Source organism: Delphinapterus leucas, chromosome 19, assembly GCF_059928025.1.
Source record: "Delphinapterus leucas isolate spDelLeu-1000000601 "Yukka" chromosome 19, BTC_Dleu_Yukka2, whole genome shotgun sequence".
Taxonomy (NCBI): Eukaryota; Metazoa; Chordata; class Mammalia; order Artiodactyla; family Monodontidae; genus Delphinapterus; species Delphinapterus leucas.
The window spans coordinates 64,242,231-64,261,246 of NC_143147.1; the positions used below are offsets into that span (position 1 = coordinate 64,242,231).

General features: G+C 58.2%; 1 protein-coding gene across 1 annotated transcript in view; it reads right to left on the reverse strand.

Annotated features, from left to right (window-relative positions):
- TTYH2 (tweety family member 2) overlaps positions 1-15,846 on the reverse strand; it is a 39,675-nt gene extending 23,829 nt beyond the window's left edge. The window contains exons 1-3 of the mRNA XM_022589732.3: positions 15,657-15,846; positions 8,191-8,363; positions 2,752-2,863 (exon numbers count right to left, since the gene is read on the reverse strand). Of these exons, the coding sequence (XP_022445440.2) occupies positions 2,752-2,863; positions 8,191-8,363; positions 15,657-15,776 (405 nt within the window). The 5' untranslated portion in view covers positions 15,777-15,846. The remainder of the gene's footprint in view (positions 1-2,751; positions 2,864-8,190; positions 8,364-15,656) is intronic.
- Positions 15,847-19,016: the final 3,170 nt, after the last annotated feature.

The window sequence follows — 19,016 nt, forward strand, 5'->3', positions numbered from 1 at the left end:
ATTCTGATGCAAGCTCAAGTTTGAAAATCTCTGAGATGGAGGAAGCTCCCTCTTAGAGAGGGAGTTGATGAGGTTTTCTAGACAGGCAGGGGATGAAGTGCCAGGAGATGAAGGGGTGGAGGCTTGGCAGGCCAGGGGCAGGGCCCCCATCTCAGAGCCTTGAAGGGAAAGGCTAAGACCAGACCCCTGGGTTCCAATACTCGCTCTAACACATACTAGCTCCCTACCCTGCAGCAGCAACACAACCTCTCTGTGCCCAGTTCCTTCCCCAGGGCTGCCCACAGGCCTGATGCCAATGCAAAGGAGAACCCAGAGGAGCCTCAGTGGCCACCAGAACATGTGGCTCAAACTCGAGCCAGCTGAGCTCCCAGGGGCTGTAGAGCCCAAGGCCCTGGTTTTCAGCCGAGACCCCAGTGGGTTAGAGGTGTGCAAGACGCCCTGAGTGAGTCACTGGGGCCCAGATCGGGGGCGCTGGATCCAGAGAAAGGACCCACATGGCACTCCCAAATGACCCTTTGCGACCCCCCGAATCAGAGTGTGCAGCTGATCCAGGACCCTCCCGCCACCCACCGAGGCACAGGGCTCCCTCAGGGTGGAAGGGCGCAGGCCTGGGGCTTCTGGTCTGGGAAGGGGAGCCTGGGAGGGCCCACCTCACTCTGGCCCAGGTCTTAGTCACCTGACTTGTCTCCTGAGTGCCGCCGCCCCCCAATCCAAGTCTCCTCTCTCTTTCGTGGTGATTACAGTAATATACACAATTACAGTAATTATAATAATGGCACCATTAGCATAGGGTCCCCCCTCCCAATGTGGAGCGTTTTTTGGAGATTCCAGGCACTTTCATGGGCATTATCTCATCTAACATCATTTGTGTGATATTTGGCCTTCACCCCCCTCCAATCTAGGGAGCCCTCTAAGATCTGCTGCCTCCCCTGGAGCCCTTGGGACTGGGAGTGTTGGGTGCCCACCCGAGGCCCAAACCAGCCCCACAGGCCCAGCCAAGGACGCAGGTCAACACAGGAGGTGGCCATCAGGACCCAAGCAGCTCCTGGCCGGCTGGACCATCACCAGAGCCTGGGACGCCTGCCTTTGCTTTTCAGAAATGGTGGAGAGAGGGTGAGGGGCTGACCGCCAGAGACACACGGAACCCCTCCCTTCAGGAACACGGGGGCATTTAGAGACCTGGGGTCTGACGCACAACGTCCACCCCTGACCCTGGGGAGCTCTCAGCTGGGGTGGATGGGCCCAGCCTGGGGGTCTCAGGCTCAGCTCATCTACGGGGGATAAGGACATGAAAAGCTTGAATCTTCCCATCAGGGCGGCTCTGGGACTTTCTTCCTCAGCCCTGGGGAGCCACGGGTCATTCCTTACAATGGTCACAAGTCAGCCAGTGAAGGTCATGGCTCTGGGGCTTCCCGGGGAAGGGATTCTCCTTCAGGGGCTGGCTCTTCCTCCAGTGGTTCTGTGCTGGTGGGTGGAGCCCCCTCCCCACCAGGGCAGAGGGAATGGCGGGGGTCCCCAGGCAGTGAGCTCCCCCCAGGCCCCACCCAGTGCTGGTCAGGTGGCGTTCGGCCCCTCAGCTCCCCCATCCCAGCCGCCCCATCCTCGCCCCATGAGAGCTGCTCCAGCCCAGTGTCCAGACAGCTCTCAGTCCCCAGGGATGGGTCCCAGTGAACACAGGGGGTGGTTGGATGAGCTCAGCAGGAGACCTGGGACCCTGCTCTGGTGTGTGACCCTCGGCTCCCCAGAAGGACCCTCTCTGAGGCCATGGCACCCAGCACCCAGCCGTACCCCCAAGGAGCAGCACAGCTGTCTCTTTAAGGGAGTCCCTCCTGGGAGGAGCCGGGCTGGGGGATTAAGGCCTGAGAGGAGCTTAAGGGAGAGGAGGGGCACTGAGGTCGAATCCTCCTGAAGCGGCACCAGGATGAAGTGAGGTCCACAGGCTCCGGTCAGGGCTGGATTGCGTGGCTGAGGCTGCCTGACACAACTGCTCATTTGCTGAGGTCACCCCTCTACTGGGGAACTGGCCCAGAGGTGATGGCGGACAGGACTGGCATTTCTGAAAACTGCCCTGGAGCCTGGCTCCTAGGGCGCCAGGGGCTGCTGGGAAATTAGCTGGAAAGAGCCAGTGGTTCCAGAGAGAAAGTGACAAGCACTGGGGGCCATGGGCTGCCTTTTTTTGAAGACCCTGACTCTCCCCGCCCTCGAGGCTCAGCAAGTGGACCTCTTCCTTGGGCAAAAACTCCTTCCTCTCCTCTGGCCAGCCCAGCACATCCTTCACCCTTAGCCCCCAGCTGGAGTCACGGCGCCTGGAAACCAGAGCCCGGAGGACACCTTGTGGGGTTTGGGGCTCTTCACTTGTTTTTGAAGAGTGTTGACATCTCCTGGACGCCACCCACCATACTCTACACCCAGCACTGAAAGTGAACACAGAAAGCACCGCGGGGCCGACTGTCCACATTCAGGGGCCTCTTGAACAAATGGCACAGTGCTCAGCTCTGCTGAAGATGGACGGGCTCTGATCCCACAGCCGTCCTGGCCCCCAGGACCCCGTAGCCTTTCTCCTTTGGTCCTCACTCCTACCCCTGCCCCCTGTGCCCCCCAGCCTGGGGAGCAGAAATCGCCGGTTGGCTCCTGGTGGGACCAACTGGCAGCCCCAAGGGGAGTCCGGCCCCCTTGGAGCCGAGCTGGCTGGACTCTGACTGGGGCTTTCGTTCCCACCACGCAGACCTCACCGGCCGCCCGCGACCTTACCAGCACATCGATCCCAGAGAAGGTGTGGTTGGCATTGTCCAGGGAGTAGATCAGCTGGTACACCCCGTCGTTGGCCTCGCTGTTTCCATAGAAACCAACGCCCACCGCAGCACTAGAGGCAAGACCCCAAACTTAGAGGTGACACCCAGAGGAGAAATTTTGTTAGTATACTATTTTTTAGCGCCGTTTAGACTTCACAACGAAACTGAATGGAAAGTACAGCAATTTCCCATATACCCTGTGGCGCCTCACACGCCCAGACAGCCTCCCCAGCCCCCGCCAGAATGGGACAATTGTTACAACTGACGAACCTACATGGACACGTCATTATCACCCAGAGTCCACAGTTTACATTAGGGTCACTCTTGGTGTCGTAGTGCAATCTTACGGGTTTGGACAAATGTATCCGCCATTATAGTTTCATACAGAGTAATATCACTGCCCTTAAAGTCCTCTGTGCTCTGCCCGTCCACCCCTCCCTCATCCCTAACCCCTGCCAACCACTGATCTTTTTACTGTCTCCATAGTTTTGCCTGTTCCAGAATGTCATATGGTTGGAATCCTACAGTACGTAGCCTTTTCAGACGGGCTTCTTTCACTTAGTAATATGTATTTAAGATTCCTCCATGTTTTTTCATGGCTTGATAGCTCATTTTTCTTTTTTTAAGCGCTGAATAATATTCCATTGTTTGGATGAACACAATTTAGCCATTCACCTACTGAAGGGCTTCTCGGTTACTTCTAGGTTTTGGCAATTATGATGAAAGCGCCTTTAAACATCCATGAGAGCGGGTTTTTGACTTTAGCTGAGGAACTCTTTCCTGGGGGTAGGGGAGAGGGGGTGGTCTAGAGTTCTGGCAGATGGACTGGCCGGGGGAGGGAGGAAGGTTCTGGGGCAGCGGTCTCTGGCCTGGCCAACTAGCTCTGCAGCACATTTCATTCAGCCAACAAGAAAATACTCCTGTTCCCCAGTCCCGGGGCTCTGAAGGGTGGAAGATTGCTGGCCGGGCCCTAGGGATTTTGATGCTACAGTAGGTCTGGGAGGGGCTCAGGAACTCGTACCTTTGCCAGCTCCCCAGGTGACTCTGACACACGTGGGCTTGGGGACCACTGAGGTCTCATGAAATCACACTCACCTCTCCCAAACCCTCCAAGGGTTGGGGATGCCCCCTCCATTCTCTATCCTTTCACCTCCACTTCCCCACACCACACACGAGGCATCTGTCCTGCTGAAATGTTCCGGCTTCTAGAAAGTCCCTTCTTAGGTTGAGTTAGGTTGAGCTGAAGCCTACCACCTTAAATCACGTACCTGCTGGCTCCTGGCTGTCCTCGGGGCCAGACTGGAATAAGCCTCCAATTCTGCAAGGCACCCTGTCAGACATCTGAATGGGGCTCCGTGTCACCCCTTTTCTGCTCTACGAGTCAGATGTGTCCTCCAGACCCTGGTCTACATCACCCTCTGGCTCAACTCTCTCTAATCAGTCCATGTCACCCTTAAACGTGGCCTCTGAGTGAAGCACCCAAGCCCAGCTGGTCCCTCCAGCTGGTCCCTCCAGGGGGCTAATGCCCTGGGGTCCTCCCTCCCTGTCACTGACCTTGTGGTCCATTAATATCCCTGGATTTCTCCCCAGGAACTGCCGCTAAGCCCAGGCGTTCCTTCTTCCTCTAGTGCCGTATTGCTTTTTGTTTTGTTTTAAATAAAAGAGGAACTTTAAATCCATCTAGCTGGTTTTAGTCCAACATTCCAGCCTGAACAAATCATTCGAAGTCTTGCCTCTGTCACTGATCATACTTTCTCTGACTCACACCCCTGGGGGTCCTCTCAAGATTCATTAAACAGCCTCCTTGAGTTTTCATCCAAAACGCTGATTTTGTGGGGGAAAGATGAAGACACATGTGCAAATGTTTTTACCCTTTTTCTTTAAACAGGGCAGAACCTGGGATGGAATCCCCTGGGAGACTGTTCTAGAAACCTCCTTCCAGGGTGCCCTTGACCCCCAATTCAGTGTTTCTCAGAAAGCGGTCCATGGACCACAGGACAGAATCACCTGTTAAAAGCGTAGGTGGGGGGGCGGGGGCGGGGGGCACACCGCACCCATTTGTTACCAGTATGGTCTGAGAATGTGCATTTTAAAACAAGGTTCCTATCTGCTTCACGTGTCTGACGCACGCACGCATGCACGCACCAGCTACAGTTTGGTGAACCCATGAGTAAATCAGTATTCTTTGCATTCAACCAGAATTGTTCAACCAGGTTTGAAGCCACTTAACCGCACCACCACACAATCTGTAAATACAGCATCCACAGGGATACTGGGAGGACCTTGGTCAAATGCAGAAATATTCATACATTAAATGTATTGTATTTCTATGAGCTTCTCTTTAGTCACTTCATCTTTTAAATTTCAGTCTGCTCTGAAAAATACCTTTCGTTTGCTCCTTGTGTTTCTAACTTTCTCTGCTAGTTCTCTGTGTCATGATCCAGTGTTTTCTGGGCACTCGGCCTCAAGCCAATGCTCTCCCATCCTTTTAACTCTCCCTTTCCCTGTTTTCAACAACGGAGGATTCCACTTTTGCGTCTTCTCATGGTCTATGGATTTATCGGAGATGATGGTTCAGGAGGGGCTGTGTAATTGCACCCAGCCTTCTGAGACAAGTCTGTGGTGCTGCCCCTCTCTGGTTTAACAGCGCCGCTCTCTTAATCAAATGTTAAATCACTCCCAAAGAGAGGTGCGCTGGGAATTCTCCTCATATCCCTTTTGCCTTGTTCATTCTTTCTTCTACGGATTGAATCTCCCCTCTTCTCCGGGATGCTTGCTGTCAGAGCTCAGCAAGACCCCCGCCTCCTAATCCCCCCAGCCTCACCTCGTATCCCTTCTCCTTCTGCTTTTGTTGGCCCCCCCTCCCCGCTTCTCTCCCTCAACTCACTCCAGCTGGGCTCCAATCTGAGCACAACTCCAGTGAAGGTAACTGTGGGCCTCCACCGCACTTACTGCCTATCCCCCACCCTGCTGCACCCCTACCCCAGCCCCCTCGCCCGCCCCTCTGCTCCAGCCACACTGGCTTCTCTCAGTGCCTTAAAAGTTTTGTCCATCCCGCTCCCGGGCATATACCCGGACGAAACTATAATTCAAAAAGATACACGCACCCCTGTGTTCATAGCTGCCCTATTCACATTAGTCAAGACACGGAAACAACCTAAATGTCCATCGACAGATGAATGGATAAAGAAGATGTGGTCCATGTACACAATGGAATATTACTCAGCCATAAAAAAGAACGAAATAATGCCACCTGCAGCAACATGGATGGACCTAGAGATGATCATACTAACTGAAGTAAGTCAGACAGAGAAAGACAAATGCCATACGATATCGCTAATATGTGGAATAATCTAAAATATGACACAAATGAACTTATCTACGAAACAGAAATAGACTCACAAAGAACAGACTTGTGGTTGCCAAGGGGGAGGCGGGGTGGGGGAGGGATGGATTGGGGGCTTGGGGTTAGCAGATGCAAAGTATTATATACAGAATGGGTAAACCACAGGTCCAACTGTGTAGCACAGGGAACTACATTCAATATCCTGGGATAAACCATATGGAAGAGAATAGGAAAAAGAATGACTGAATCACTTTGTTGTATGGCAGAAATTAATACAACATTGAAAATCAACTATACTTCGATAACATAAATTAAAAAAAAAAAAGGTTTGCTCCCTTCTCCCCCCCACCACAGGGCCTTTGCACACACTCCAACTCCCTCTGCATGGAAGTATCTCCTCCCAGCTTGCCCCCACCTTTGCCTAGTTCACGCCTTCTCATCCTGTTGGTCTTGGTGCCCTTGTCACCCAGTTAACACCCGACTCGAGTGGGCCATCCAACTTCACGCCTATGCCTTGTCTCCAAAATTACCCTTTAATTCCTAAGTACTCAGATCAAACAAGCATATGATCCTCTGTCTTTCCCAACAGACCGAGAGCTACAAGAAGGCAGAACTGGGGGCTGTTTTTCTGATCGCCGGCTCCCTCGTGCCCGGCCCAGGTAAGCTGGAGAATTCTGAAGGAGGAGCTGTGCCACATACACTCCCGTTTTGAGTTTTCCTTAAGGGGCAGGTAACGATTACTTATTGGAATTGACCCTCCCAAGTCATTCTTACTGTTCCAAAGTATTCTTCTGTCACTTGCAGTATTTTTTTCAGAAAAATCTGAGTTCATAGGAGAGAGGGCTGCCTGCGTAGCAAGCACTGCTGGTTTCTTGGGCCGTCTCCATCCTGTCTCTCCCTGCCCGCCCTGCACACCTTACTCTCAGGAGGAGGCTGTTTAATACCAGGTACTTTGCAGGAGGCTCCTTTCTGCTGGGAGTCGTATTTGTCTTTGAACTTGCGACCATGGCTCAACCTCTCTCCTTTAAGTTTATGATTTAAGCCCCGGCCGCGTGTCTCACCCAGCCCTGGTTCCCTTCCACGTGTTTGGTGCTTTGTCACCCCTGCAAAGCTGCTTTGAGTTCTTGCCTATCTTTTGGCTTAGATGCCCTGACACTGCAGGCAGGACGGGACCTTGAACGTGATCTAATGGAGAGGAAAGCCCTGGGGATGAGGTGAGCCGCTAGGGATGAGCCCCATCTGCCTCTTGTCCTGCTGCCGAGACAGTGCTGTGGGTTCTTGGATACAATGGACAATTAGCCATGAGGCATTCCACCCCTTGGGCAGGACCACCCCCTGGAGCGTTTCAGGAGGAACTGAGGCTTTTGGAAAAACCTCTGTAGATACAAAAACAAGAAAAATACAACTGGTGAACACAAGGCCCGCGTGTGTGTGTACACTGCCTGGGCAGCGTGGCTCTGACACACAGTTAGGAAGCCTCACTTCACCATCCGAAGCAAAGAAGACCCAGCTGATGGCGCTAAGAGCTATTGATCTTGTGAGAAGATGGCATTGATCTGGACTGGAGTCAGACTTTGATCGCAGACGCCGGGCGGCCGCTGGGAGGGGACAGGACGCAGAGAGCAGAGATGTCGCCGGTCAACTGCTCAGGGAGCTCGCTGCCAGGCTGGAGAGGCCCACCCCGGGGCAGGGGCTAGGGACGCTCGGGAGCCTCCCCTCGCCATCCCGGACATCTGATTCCCACTGTTTGGCGAGAAAAGGCACAGCTTTCACCCTGGAGACAGGCCCTCCCATCCAGGTACCCGGAGCTCAGGCAGGAGAACGTGGCCAGACAGCTGAGGAGCCACTTGGGGTTTGCTGGCGGCGGGGTGGGGTTGTGCAGGAAGTGGAGGGCGAGGAAGGGGTGTCCTTGTCATCAGGCTGACCACTGGCAAGACCCAGATGGTCAGGCCCACTTTTCTTCCGCTGTGTCCGCCTTGCAGCCTCACATGGAGACCCCCGCCACCCCCCGCCCGAGCGCGCACGCCGGGCCCGGCGCAGAGGGACACTCACCAGCAGACGAGCCCAGCCGCCACGGCCGTCCAGGTGATGCAGCAGGGGTGGCGATGCTTGGTCTGCACCGCACTGCTCTGCAGGGAGCAGCACACACACACCAGGTAAGCCGCGAGGAAGACGAGGTTCAGGCCCAGCCCGACGGCGGCCACCAGCCCCAGGAACAGCAGCGACTGAGGAGGGAGAGGCCTGGGGTCAGCACTTGGTCCCGTGGGTGGCAGGGGTGTCGGTAAGCGCCCTGCCCTCGGGCTGGGCGGGGAGTCGGGGGCAGAGGAGCTCAGGTGTGGGTGGGGGAGGACACGAGACAAGTGGTGGAAGGAGGGACGGCTCAAGCCTGGCCCCCAGGTCCGGGGCTTACACACCTGGATGCAGGTGCGGACCAGGCATTGTCTGATGGATGCTCTGAGCTGCTCAAGAGACAAGGCAGGAATCATCCCCGGTCAGTGAGGTCTGTGGGCAGTGCTCTGTGTGACTGAGGGAGACAAGGAGACGGACGTCCGTGGGATCAGAGCATCCAAGGCCTCCTGGAGGACACGGGGCTGGGCGGGGTGTCTCAGAAGCTGAGTGGGGCCTGTCGCAGGGCGGGGAAGGGATGCCCTGGCGGATGTGCCCCACGGAGCCTTGTTCCAGGTATTGGGGTACATCCTCAACCAGAGGCCAACTCTGCGCTGGGAGAGGGGGGAGACGTCATGAGATGCACCTGGGGCGTCCCTCTCATCACATCTTGAAAGGGACGGCGCCCCCTAGATGCCAATTGTGGCCGCAAAGCCCAGAATTCTGAAGGGGGGAGGAAATGCCGTCTCAGGACCGCAGAGCAATCAGGGTCCTACAGAAGGAGCCGCTATCCGTCAGGAGGCCCAGAGCCCCCCCCACTCCTTGCCTTCCAATCTCTTGATTCAGCCAGATGGACGCCAGATGGCACCAGGACTGGTGGCTGCCAGCCAGGGCTGGACCTGGCTCTAAGTCAGGCTCCTGAGCTGACAGCCTCGCCCTGCTGCCCACGTGCCCCGGGTCGTTCCCAGCCCAGAACCCCCAGCGCTCCAGTCTGGGCTGTCGGGGCAGGGTGATGAGCAGAGTCGGGGGGGACACTGGGGCCCTTCTGGGCTAAGGGGGAGACAAGACTCAGGCAGGAGCATGCGCACACCGGGAGACAACCCTGAACACAGAGGCTGGGGTCTGCAGTCCCGAGGCCCGGGGTCGTCTTGGACGGGGGTGGGCGGAGCCTCACAGGGGAGAGGGTGTCTGCTGAGCCCACGCAGCCGCTCGGGCCCGTGAGGGCTTGGGCCGGCCTGCGGACCCCTGGCCTGACCTGCTCAGCTGGTCACCTGGACCGACGGGTTTCCGAGCCTCACGGACAAATGGCCAAAGCAGTGGGGACAGCCCAGAAGAGGACAGGAGAGATGGCTCAGGGTGGACGTGACGAGGTGTGGCTTTCGCCTCCACCTGGGATAAATATGTCTTAGGTACTGCCAGGAACTTGCTCCCCGACCCCCGACTCAGCAGCATGGGTGGTAAGCCCTCCTCCTCCAGGTAGCTGGGAAGGCCCAGTGGACCTGACCACACCCCCCTGCGGAAGTCCTCCTGGGTGGCAGGCGCTGGGGCTCCCGGGCCAGGGCCACTGGGCCTGTCCCATGGACTGTGCCAGGAGGCTGGCCTGGTGAGACGGTGGAAGAAGCTGCCACTAGCTGGCCCCCAGCCCATGCCCCTCACTGGAGGCCCTGTAGCCCCAGGCCAAGGGGAAGAAGGCTAGGATGGGGGTTTAGAGCCTTGCTATTCAAAGCGAAGTTCACCAACCCTGGGGCATTGACATCTTCTGAAATGCAGAACACACCTTCTCAAGCCCCACCCTGGACCCAGTGAATCAGAACTGCACCAAGAGATATCCCAAGAGATCTGTATCTCACTGAAGTTGGGGAAACCCTGATTAGTGTCAACAGACTTTCTCAAACCGTTTATAGTAGCTAAACCTTTTCTTCAGACTCCAGAGCGCTGATATACAGAGAGCCTCTGACTGAGGGGTGGACGTAAATGTCAAGCTTTGTCCTGGCCACCCCCTCGCAGGCCTGAGGCCCCTCTGCTAAAGCCCAGGACCCCCGTCACAAGTTGCAAACCACTGTGCAGTGTGCGTATACCCCAAGAGCCAGCAACCCCACTCCTGCATATTCACCTGGCAGAAAGGAGGGCTCATGTCCCCCACAAGATACATGCAAGAATGTTCACAGTAGCCTAACACTGCGGTAATAGCCAAACACCGGAAACAAGTGAAATGTCCACCAACAAGAGATCGGATAGATAACAGGGATTGCAGCCACACGACGGAATATGACGCAGTTATGAAAAGTCAACTGCGGCGACAGCCAGTGATGTGGGAGAACCTCACAGATGTAATGGTGGAGGAAACAAGCCAGATGACACAGCAGAGACTGTGTGGTTTAACTGACGTAAGATGCAGTCAGAGAAACTCATCTGTAGTGACAGCGGTCTGAATAGTAACTACCTTTGGGAGGGAATCAAGTGGGATGGAGCCTCCTGGGGGGTCAGGAATACACTTTGACTGGGATGGTGTCACACACACACACACACACACACACACGTATTGAGGTGTACACTTAGGGATGTGCACTTCCCTGTAAGTTAATCCTAATTAAAAAGAAAGTAACAAAAACCTGGATAAACCTTTTGTATAGATTAGAGACTGGTTAACAGCCATATTTCCTCCCAGCTACCCTGGACAACCTCACCCTCAATCTCCCCCCAAACAGGAAAACCCACTGACTCTATCATGGATCCCCATCCACCAAGGAAGGACCTCCAAGGAGTAATCTCGACTTGGGTTGGTGCCGTTTCAATCTCTCCAAACCACAGCCAGTCCCCACCCCTGAGCCCCTGCCCTGGCTCCCCCGTTTCATGCCTCACAGCCAACTCCGGACTCCTGACCTCCTGCAAGCCTCGTCTCGTGCGCAGGGCCCTGGGATTCCAAGGCCAGGGGGCAGGGGTGGGGCTCCCCAAGCTGGGCATCTGGCCTCATTCGATTACTCTTGGTGCAGCCCAGCCCTGGGGAGGCCCTGTCTGGGAAACCCAAATGCGGAGGCCCTTTTGTTAGCAGTTCCCCTCCAGAACTTTCCTCGGGCGCTGGGAGCACCAGGGCAGGGGCAGAGGTTAGGGTTAGGGAAGGAGGAGTTGGAGGGGGGAGGGAAGAGGAGCCTGAAGAGCCACCTCCCACGGCCACCTTGGTGTCACCGGCCACCTTGGTGTCACCGGCCAGCGGCCAACGGGCTATTATTTTCCGGCTGCTAATTAACACTGCGGGTCCCCGTGTGTCTGGGTGCGGGGAGGGCATTACAGGGAGGACCTCCCGTCCAGAGGAAGCCAGGAGCTCTGCTCACACGGCCTCCTGCTCTGACAGCTCCGAGAAGGGAGCGCTCCAGGGCAGCTCCTGCGGCCACGCCTCCCCGCCCCCGCGTCAGGGCTCGGGCCTCTCCCTCATGGCAGTAACTTCCATTAGTTCTGGTTTGTCACTTTGCGATGAGAAGCCAGAGCACGAACCCAGGACCCAAGCTGGGGGCAGCACTGACCGACTGGCATTCTGGGAACGCCGAGGCTGCAGCTGCACCGCGAGGGGCTCCTGTACTGGGGCGGGGGAGTGGGCAACAGCCCGAGCGCCCCTCGCCCCGAGACCCCAGGAGACAGAGAGTGAGCCAGCCGAGGGGCGAGGCCAGGGCGAGAGGAGCCGGAGGGAGAGGCAGTGACTGGATAGGGTGCAGCCCCTCCCCCCCGGGGGCAGGGCGCAGCGTGACTGTCCAGCTGACCGTGACTCAGGGCTCAGACTGAGTGAAGGGGGCTTCCTCTTCCCAAGCTCGGCTCCCCTCAAATCCTGCCGGCGGGCCTCCCCGCCTGGCCTTTCCTCCTGAAGACTGCCCCCCGAGTTGGGGGAGCCCTGTAGTTCTGGGTCTAGCCCCTCCCCCGGCCTAAGGACACACACTTGGGACTCTCTGGGGAGTCTAGGAGCGGAACCACCTAACATCAACACACGGAAATCCGTGCCTCCGTGTAAAAAATTAAGAGTGTCTCCTCTACTTCCTCATGCGCGTCCCAAGAGAACGGCCGGGCTATGGATGCGGCTGGGCTATGGATGCGGGGCAAGGAAAGACGACGCAGGGAACACACAGGAGGCTCCTGCACATCCGCAGGCAGGAGCAGCAGTAAAGCTTGGCGCAGCACTCTGGAGCCTCCAGGCCTCTCAGGGACAGCACCTCCTCGGTGTCTGGTCTCCCACCTCTCCGGGGAGGCGGCTGCATGCTGACGGTGGCAACTGAAGGAGGAAACTGAAGTGGCTTGTTCTGGGAGTCACTGCTGGGGGCAGTGCCAGGGGCCCTTTCTGTTGTCCCCAACTCTGTCCAATGGGCACCTGGCCAGCTGGGGCTTACTCCTTGCCAAGCAGGGCTTGTGGCAACTTAGGAAGTGCCGGGCACTGGCCACATGCTTTACACCCACTAACTGATTGGGTCCCTTCAGTAGCCCTTCGAAGCAGGGATCTGCTCCATCTCCACTCCTTCTCTCCGGGCAGAGGTCAGCAGACTCAGGCTGAGAGGTCTGGGCTGCTTCCTCGGATGGGGCTGGGGGCCCAGCGGGGCCGGGGCGCCCTCCTCCACCTGGGGCTCGCCTCACCTGCCCCTGCAGACAGACTGGGCACGACCTCCCCAAGAGCCTGGTGGATGGAGCCCAGGTAGCCTGAGCGAGGACTCAGGGTCAAGTCCACTGGCAGGGAGGGATGGAAGGACAGCCATCAGGGGGCTTCCATGGCTCCCCAAGACCCCTGAAAGTGACTGGGAGCTCTGCTTCCTCAAGGAAGTTCTGGGAACTGACTTTGCTCAGGATGTCCCGGTCACCAGGCGACCTGCTTTTCACTCCTAGACCTCCTTGCCTTCCAGATCCCCTGCACGGCTCGTCCCCGCCACGGAGCTTTCCAGGATGCACTGCCTGTTCCCAGTTCCATTTAATCTTTGTGTACACACACACACACACACACACACACACACACACAGTACCACAGGACGGTACTGTTCACTTGGACGTTTGGGGCATGAGCTGAAGCCCCCTCTGCATGAGTCTTTCAGTCCTTCCTGATCAGTGACTGTAGACACAGATCTTCCGTCTGTGTTCTCCATGGGTTATGGTACTTGGACACGTTTCTGAACCTCAAGGCCAGTCTGCGTAATGATTTGCGTCACTGGGTCCTATCACGTGCTATGGGACCCTCTCCGTACTAAGCATGTTTCAAGGGACATCTCATTTAATACTTGCAGAGGAGGAAAGTGAGGCTCAGAGAGGTACAGACACCTGCCACGGTCACAGTTTGCTGAGATGACTGACAGCAGAAGGTGCCCAAGCCAGGGTGTTAACTGACGTGGTGCCCTGACTCGGGCGGTGACCGCCGCTCAGGAGGAAGGGGACGAAGGTGGGGACGTCCAGGAGAGACCCACGGTCAGACAACAGGGGAACTTACCAAAACAGGAGCCGCCTTAAATAAACACCCAGAGCCAGACTTCCCATCCAGGCTCACCAGACTCATGTCCCACTCAGAGCCCTCAGGAGGCCTAAGCAGGACAGGGAAGGTAGGGGTGGGGCTGGGGGTTTGGCGGCCGGGGAGCAGCGGCCCTGGGGATGCTAGCAGTGTGTCAGGGTCTGAACCCCCGGGGAGGAGAGGGGCAGGGGCTGTGAGTGGGTCCCTCTGGCTCATCTGCCACCTCTCCAGGGGACCGAGGGGGGGTGGCCCAGGCTCAGGCCCTGCCAACCACAGCTGCTGGCCAGACAGGAGCTGTCTCTGGCCGGGGGGGGGGGGGGGGGGGGGGCGGGGAGTGCCCTACCGCCCCTCCCCACACACCAAGGTCTTCTCCACCCAGGCCAAGAGTTTACTTTTCCTCCAGGGGAAAGGAGAAAGCTGTGGTTGGAGACCCCAGGGGCAGGATCTGGGGCGCAGGGTTTGGGACACAAGGACGTGGGGTCAGACACACACACACACACAGTACGCAAGCAACACAGCTGTCTCTGAAATCATATCCGCCTCTTTTCATGCATTCATTGGGAGCGGAAGATTCCCTGGAGCTCTCCCCAGGTGGCTACATTCTCAGGGAACTGCCTTCCCCAGGCAGGGCTCGGGGAGAGGGTGGCCAGACAGACTGGGAAGGAAGCGAACTCGGGAAGCCAAACCCGGCGACGGATCCCTGCCTAAGAGCAGGAAGGGGTCCTGATTCTCTCCTCCTTCTGGAAGGGCAGGCACCATCTGCCTGGGGCCCGAGGGTGACGGGGACACTAGGGGTTATTATTAGACTCCCTGTCACTGGCGCCCTGCACACCCTACTGGACCAGGATCCCCGGCGCCCTGCAGGAGAGAGTCCTGGCAGGGGAGAGGTGAACAGCCGACTCCAGCTCAGCCTCCCTGGAGGCCCCACTCTGCCCTGACTGGCCTCACACCGGGAGACTGCAGAGAGCCTGACACGCAGGCAGAGGCCGCCGGGGCTCAAAGTCCTGAACAAATGGGCCCCATCTTGGACTTCCCAGTCCTGGAATCTTTGACCCAACAGAAAACTACTCAGCCTGGCTACAGGGGCTGGAGAGGGCTGGGCCACACCTGAGAAGGCTGGGGGATTCTGCAATTGTCTGGGTGGGGAAGCCTGGGGAGCACCCCTTCTCCCCAGGGGTGCAGAAACCGCGGAGGCCAGCAGAGCAGGGCAAGGAGAGAATTGCAGGGATGAGGCGAGTGGCTGGCCAAGCCGCTAAGATCCCAGAAATCCAGGGCCTAGAAGGTGTGTCTGTACAGAGAAGAACGGTGCGCTGGTGTGAGATGGGGCTGATGGGGGCCACCTTCCTTCCCCCAAACATCCACACGTAGCTGAGGGTCCACACCCCTCTCCCCCAGCTCTGTCGCCTTCCAGGAGGGGCCCAAGTAGAGGTGCTGGCAGCGGCTTCCACGCTGCAAGCAGGGGCTGGGGAGGAGAGTTGCTGCGGAGACGAACCGGGAGACCGGGAGTTTCTGCCCAAACTTCTCCCAGAGAGAGCGCGTCTTGTAACCGCAGAAGGAGGAAAACGGCGGGGCCCTCCTCAGCACCTCCGCAGCTGGTGCGGCGGAATCACCGGGTACGGGCACAAATGCCCCTACGCCGCGCGGCGCTGCCCTCCCCCTCGGCGCTCAGCCTCCCCGCCCCGCCACAGGCAGCCTCTGCGCCCTTCCCCCCCGTGTCCCTCGGCCGGCTTAACTCCCATCTTTCCAGTTGTCCCGGCCCATGAGGTTCCCAGACCGGAGGGCCGTGGGCCAAGGACTCGCGGGGAAAGGGGAGAAGGGGCGAAGAGGCTGCGGGTAGAGTGGGGGACGGGGTCTGGACGCCTGTGGAGAGCGGCGGGCTGGAAGGGCGGAAGGGGTGGCGCGGGGACTTGGGGCGCCGGGTCGGGGGGCGGCGCGGACTCACCTCCTGGTAACTCTCATCGCGGGGCCTGAAGGTGCTGTCCACCGGCTGCAGGCGCAAGCCGACGTGCGGGACGCTGTGCAGCCACACCACCCACCAGGGCGCGATATACTCCACGCGCATGGCTCTGCCGGAGTGCGCCCGTCCGCTGCGACCGCCGCCCGCAGCCCACCGCCCGGCCCGGGACGCGCGCGCGCCCGCCCGCCCCGCCCCGGGCCCCGCCTCGGGCCCACCCCGACCCCGCCTCGCCCTGGACTAGGCCCCGCCCGCTGAGCGCGCGCGCCCTCCCCGCCCTCTTCGGGGTGGGGGGGCGCTCCTCGCCCTGTGCTCACCCCCCGGCTGCAAGGGGTCACACCGAAAAGCCTGAAGCGTGTTTTTGGCCTGGAATCTGTCCTGGCCCCACGGGCGAAAGAGGTGGAAGGAGAAGTGGAAACAGCCCCCAGAAGGCTTCTGAATCTGTCTCTGAACAGCACTCTCTAGGTCCCCGGGCTTCTGGTCACTTACCATCAAAGCAAGCATGTAGAGGGTCTATGAGTGCCGCGGACAGTCATGGCGTGAGAGGCGAGGCCGGCCGTTCCTAGCGCTCTTAGAGGGTAGCGAACTGACAGACTGGGGAAGGAAGGGACCCAGTCCTGGGTCACTAATTCCGTATTCACTCTCAACCGTGATTGAGCATTCACTCTGTAAGCCCCGTGGGTTCAAAGACATGGTCCTGACCCGGGAGCGCCCAGCGCATCTGCCCAAACAACTAACGGGTGCCGCCTGGAAAGCCCCGGGCGGGGATTAAGAGAAGCAGCCGATTCTTACCAGCCGTTGGGACGGGGCGGGACGCGGCGGGCCCCCTGGGGAGAGACCCTGGAATTGTCCGGAGGGGAGGGGAGGGGAGGGAGCACCGAGAGCGCCGGGAAGGGCCGGACATCCCAGGGAGACGCCAGAACCGTCGAGAACACAAGCTTACTGAGCGCCTACTACGTGCCAGGCACTGTTCTGTCCGTGAACAAAAGCGGATGGAAGCTCTGGCTGGGAGGGGATTGCAGTTTAGCGGGAGGTGGTAGCAGTACCCACGTGAAGACGGACAGCGTGCTAGGTTAGCGATGTTCTGGAGAAAAGCAGAGCAGGGTCGGCGCGTCAGGATGCGGGGGATGTGGTGGGGGCAGCCCCGGATCCGACAGAGCCTCGCGGAAGGACGCGCGGTCCTGCGACCCAAACCGCGTGTCGTGACTGCGGGACGCGCGGGGCGGGAAGGAGGGGGAAGGCTTGGGACAAGGTCCAGGGCAGGGTAAAGGGCCGCCTGAGGTCGGTGAGGTGGGTGTGGGGCGGTTAAGGGGTCCTGAAGGGATCAGGCTTGAGTTGCAGACAGTCTGAGAGGTAGTAGCGAAGGGGGTAGAGACACGGGTGAGAACAGAGACCCGGGAGAGGCTTCTAGGTTTCTGGCTTGGGGAACGGGTGGATGCGGGTGAAACTCCACCAAACACGCGTGGCTGCTAGAGGGGGAGAGACCACACACGCCCCTTCCCCTATCAGAGATCCAGGGCTGGGAGATGGAGTCCTGTTCTGTGGTCGAGACCTCTCTCTCCTCCGGGAAGTCGCGGTCCGGGTCAAGGTTCCCTGAGCCTGACTGCGGCCATCCATCTGCGCAGGCCCAAAGCTGAGGCACAGAAGCTGGAGAGCACTGCTCCTGTCATTGGGGTTTCCTTTCATTAATTCAACAAATTTTGATTGAGCACGTTCTCTGTTCTAGGGAATACAGTGATGAGAAAAACACACGTTCCTGCCGGCATGGGAAATTTAATAGGTGAGGGGAGGCAGCCTTTATCCCACTCAGTGATTAACCACAACCCCAGCCCCGCCCAGCCCCCCCCCCCAAAGTGCTTTCAAGAGCCCGGTGTCGGTGTGTGAATCGGCACAGAGTCTTGGGGGGGGGGGGACATTTCCTGAAAAATGACACGTGAGGTGAGAGCTGAAGTTAACCCCCAGGTCCTGGGGGAGGGTGGATTCGGAGCAGGGGTGACAGTACACTGTGAGGTCAGGGACCAAGGTCCGCAGGGGATGGAGTGGAATCAGTAAATGCAAAGCCCGCAGTGAGGGGAGCGACAAGAAGGAGAGACTGGCACACTGCACCGACAGAAACAGACCGGTGGCAGGCTGCCAGGGGCTGGGGTGCAAGAGGGAACTTTGGGGTGGTGGGAATATTCTCTCTGGATTGCAGGGTTGGTTCCACAACTGTACACGTTTGTCAAAGTACAGAGAACTGCAGACCAAGAAGGGTGAATTTCACTGTAAATTATACCTCAGCCTTACTTAAAAAAAAAAAAAAAAAATATATATATATATATATTTTTTAGTTCTCCAACCAGGGATCGAACCCGGCTCCTGGCAGTGAAAGCTCTGAATCCTAACCACTGGACAGCCAGGGAATTTCCCAAAATAAAGGTATTTTTAAAAAGAGAGAGAAACAAGTTGTCAAGGTAGGCCCGGGCCAGACCACACATGGCCCCAGAGGCCCTGGTCAGGGTCTTGGTCTTGAACCGGCCGTGCTGGTAGCTCAGGAAGACGGACCTGAAGCGGTTTCGTAGGGCCCTCGGTGGCGCTGATAACCTGCATGATCACGCAGCCCCCATGCAGCCCCGGGACCTCCGGGATAGGCACCGCCTGGTGCCACATACATGTCCCCCCCCCACCCCCCCCCACCCCCCCCCCCCCCCCCCGCCCTTTGTCAACAGCTCTGGCTGCAGCTGCTGGTCCCTGCCACAATGACCCGGAAGTTAGGAGGATTTGGCATTCCTCTAGGAAGATTAGAGTCACTACAGCAAACTGCAAGTGCCTTAGGGGAGAAGGGAGGGCGAGGGCATGGAGTGTACCCCGAGCATCAACTTTGCTGGAGCTGGGGCTGGGCCCAGAGACAGAATGGGTCGGGGAAGGGCGGGCCCGCAGCCCACACTTGAAGACGCTGACTGCACAAGCCCACCCTCAGGGCCATCACCGCAGCCACGGGGTGCAGCCTGGAACACACAAACCTGCTGGGCCGGCCTGCACCCAGCTAGACAGTGACCTTTCTAGCTGCTTCCCCGGAGGCCTGCTGACCTAGACGGGACGCCAGTGAAGCAGAGAAGCAGAAGAGAAACTGAGACCTCCCAGGGCCTCGTTAAGGGGGTCGAACAGCCCTCTTGCCTACGCAGCTCCCCATTCATCTGGCATGGCGGGAACCACTTCACCCAAGCTGACCGGCTGACCTCAGAGAGGCAGTGTCGGCCCTGGGCACCAGAGGGCTTGAACACATACCGACGCATCAAACCAACTTACGCAGAATCTCTGGAATCAGACCTGGCATCAGCGAACTTTTAAAAAGTGCCCTAAATGACT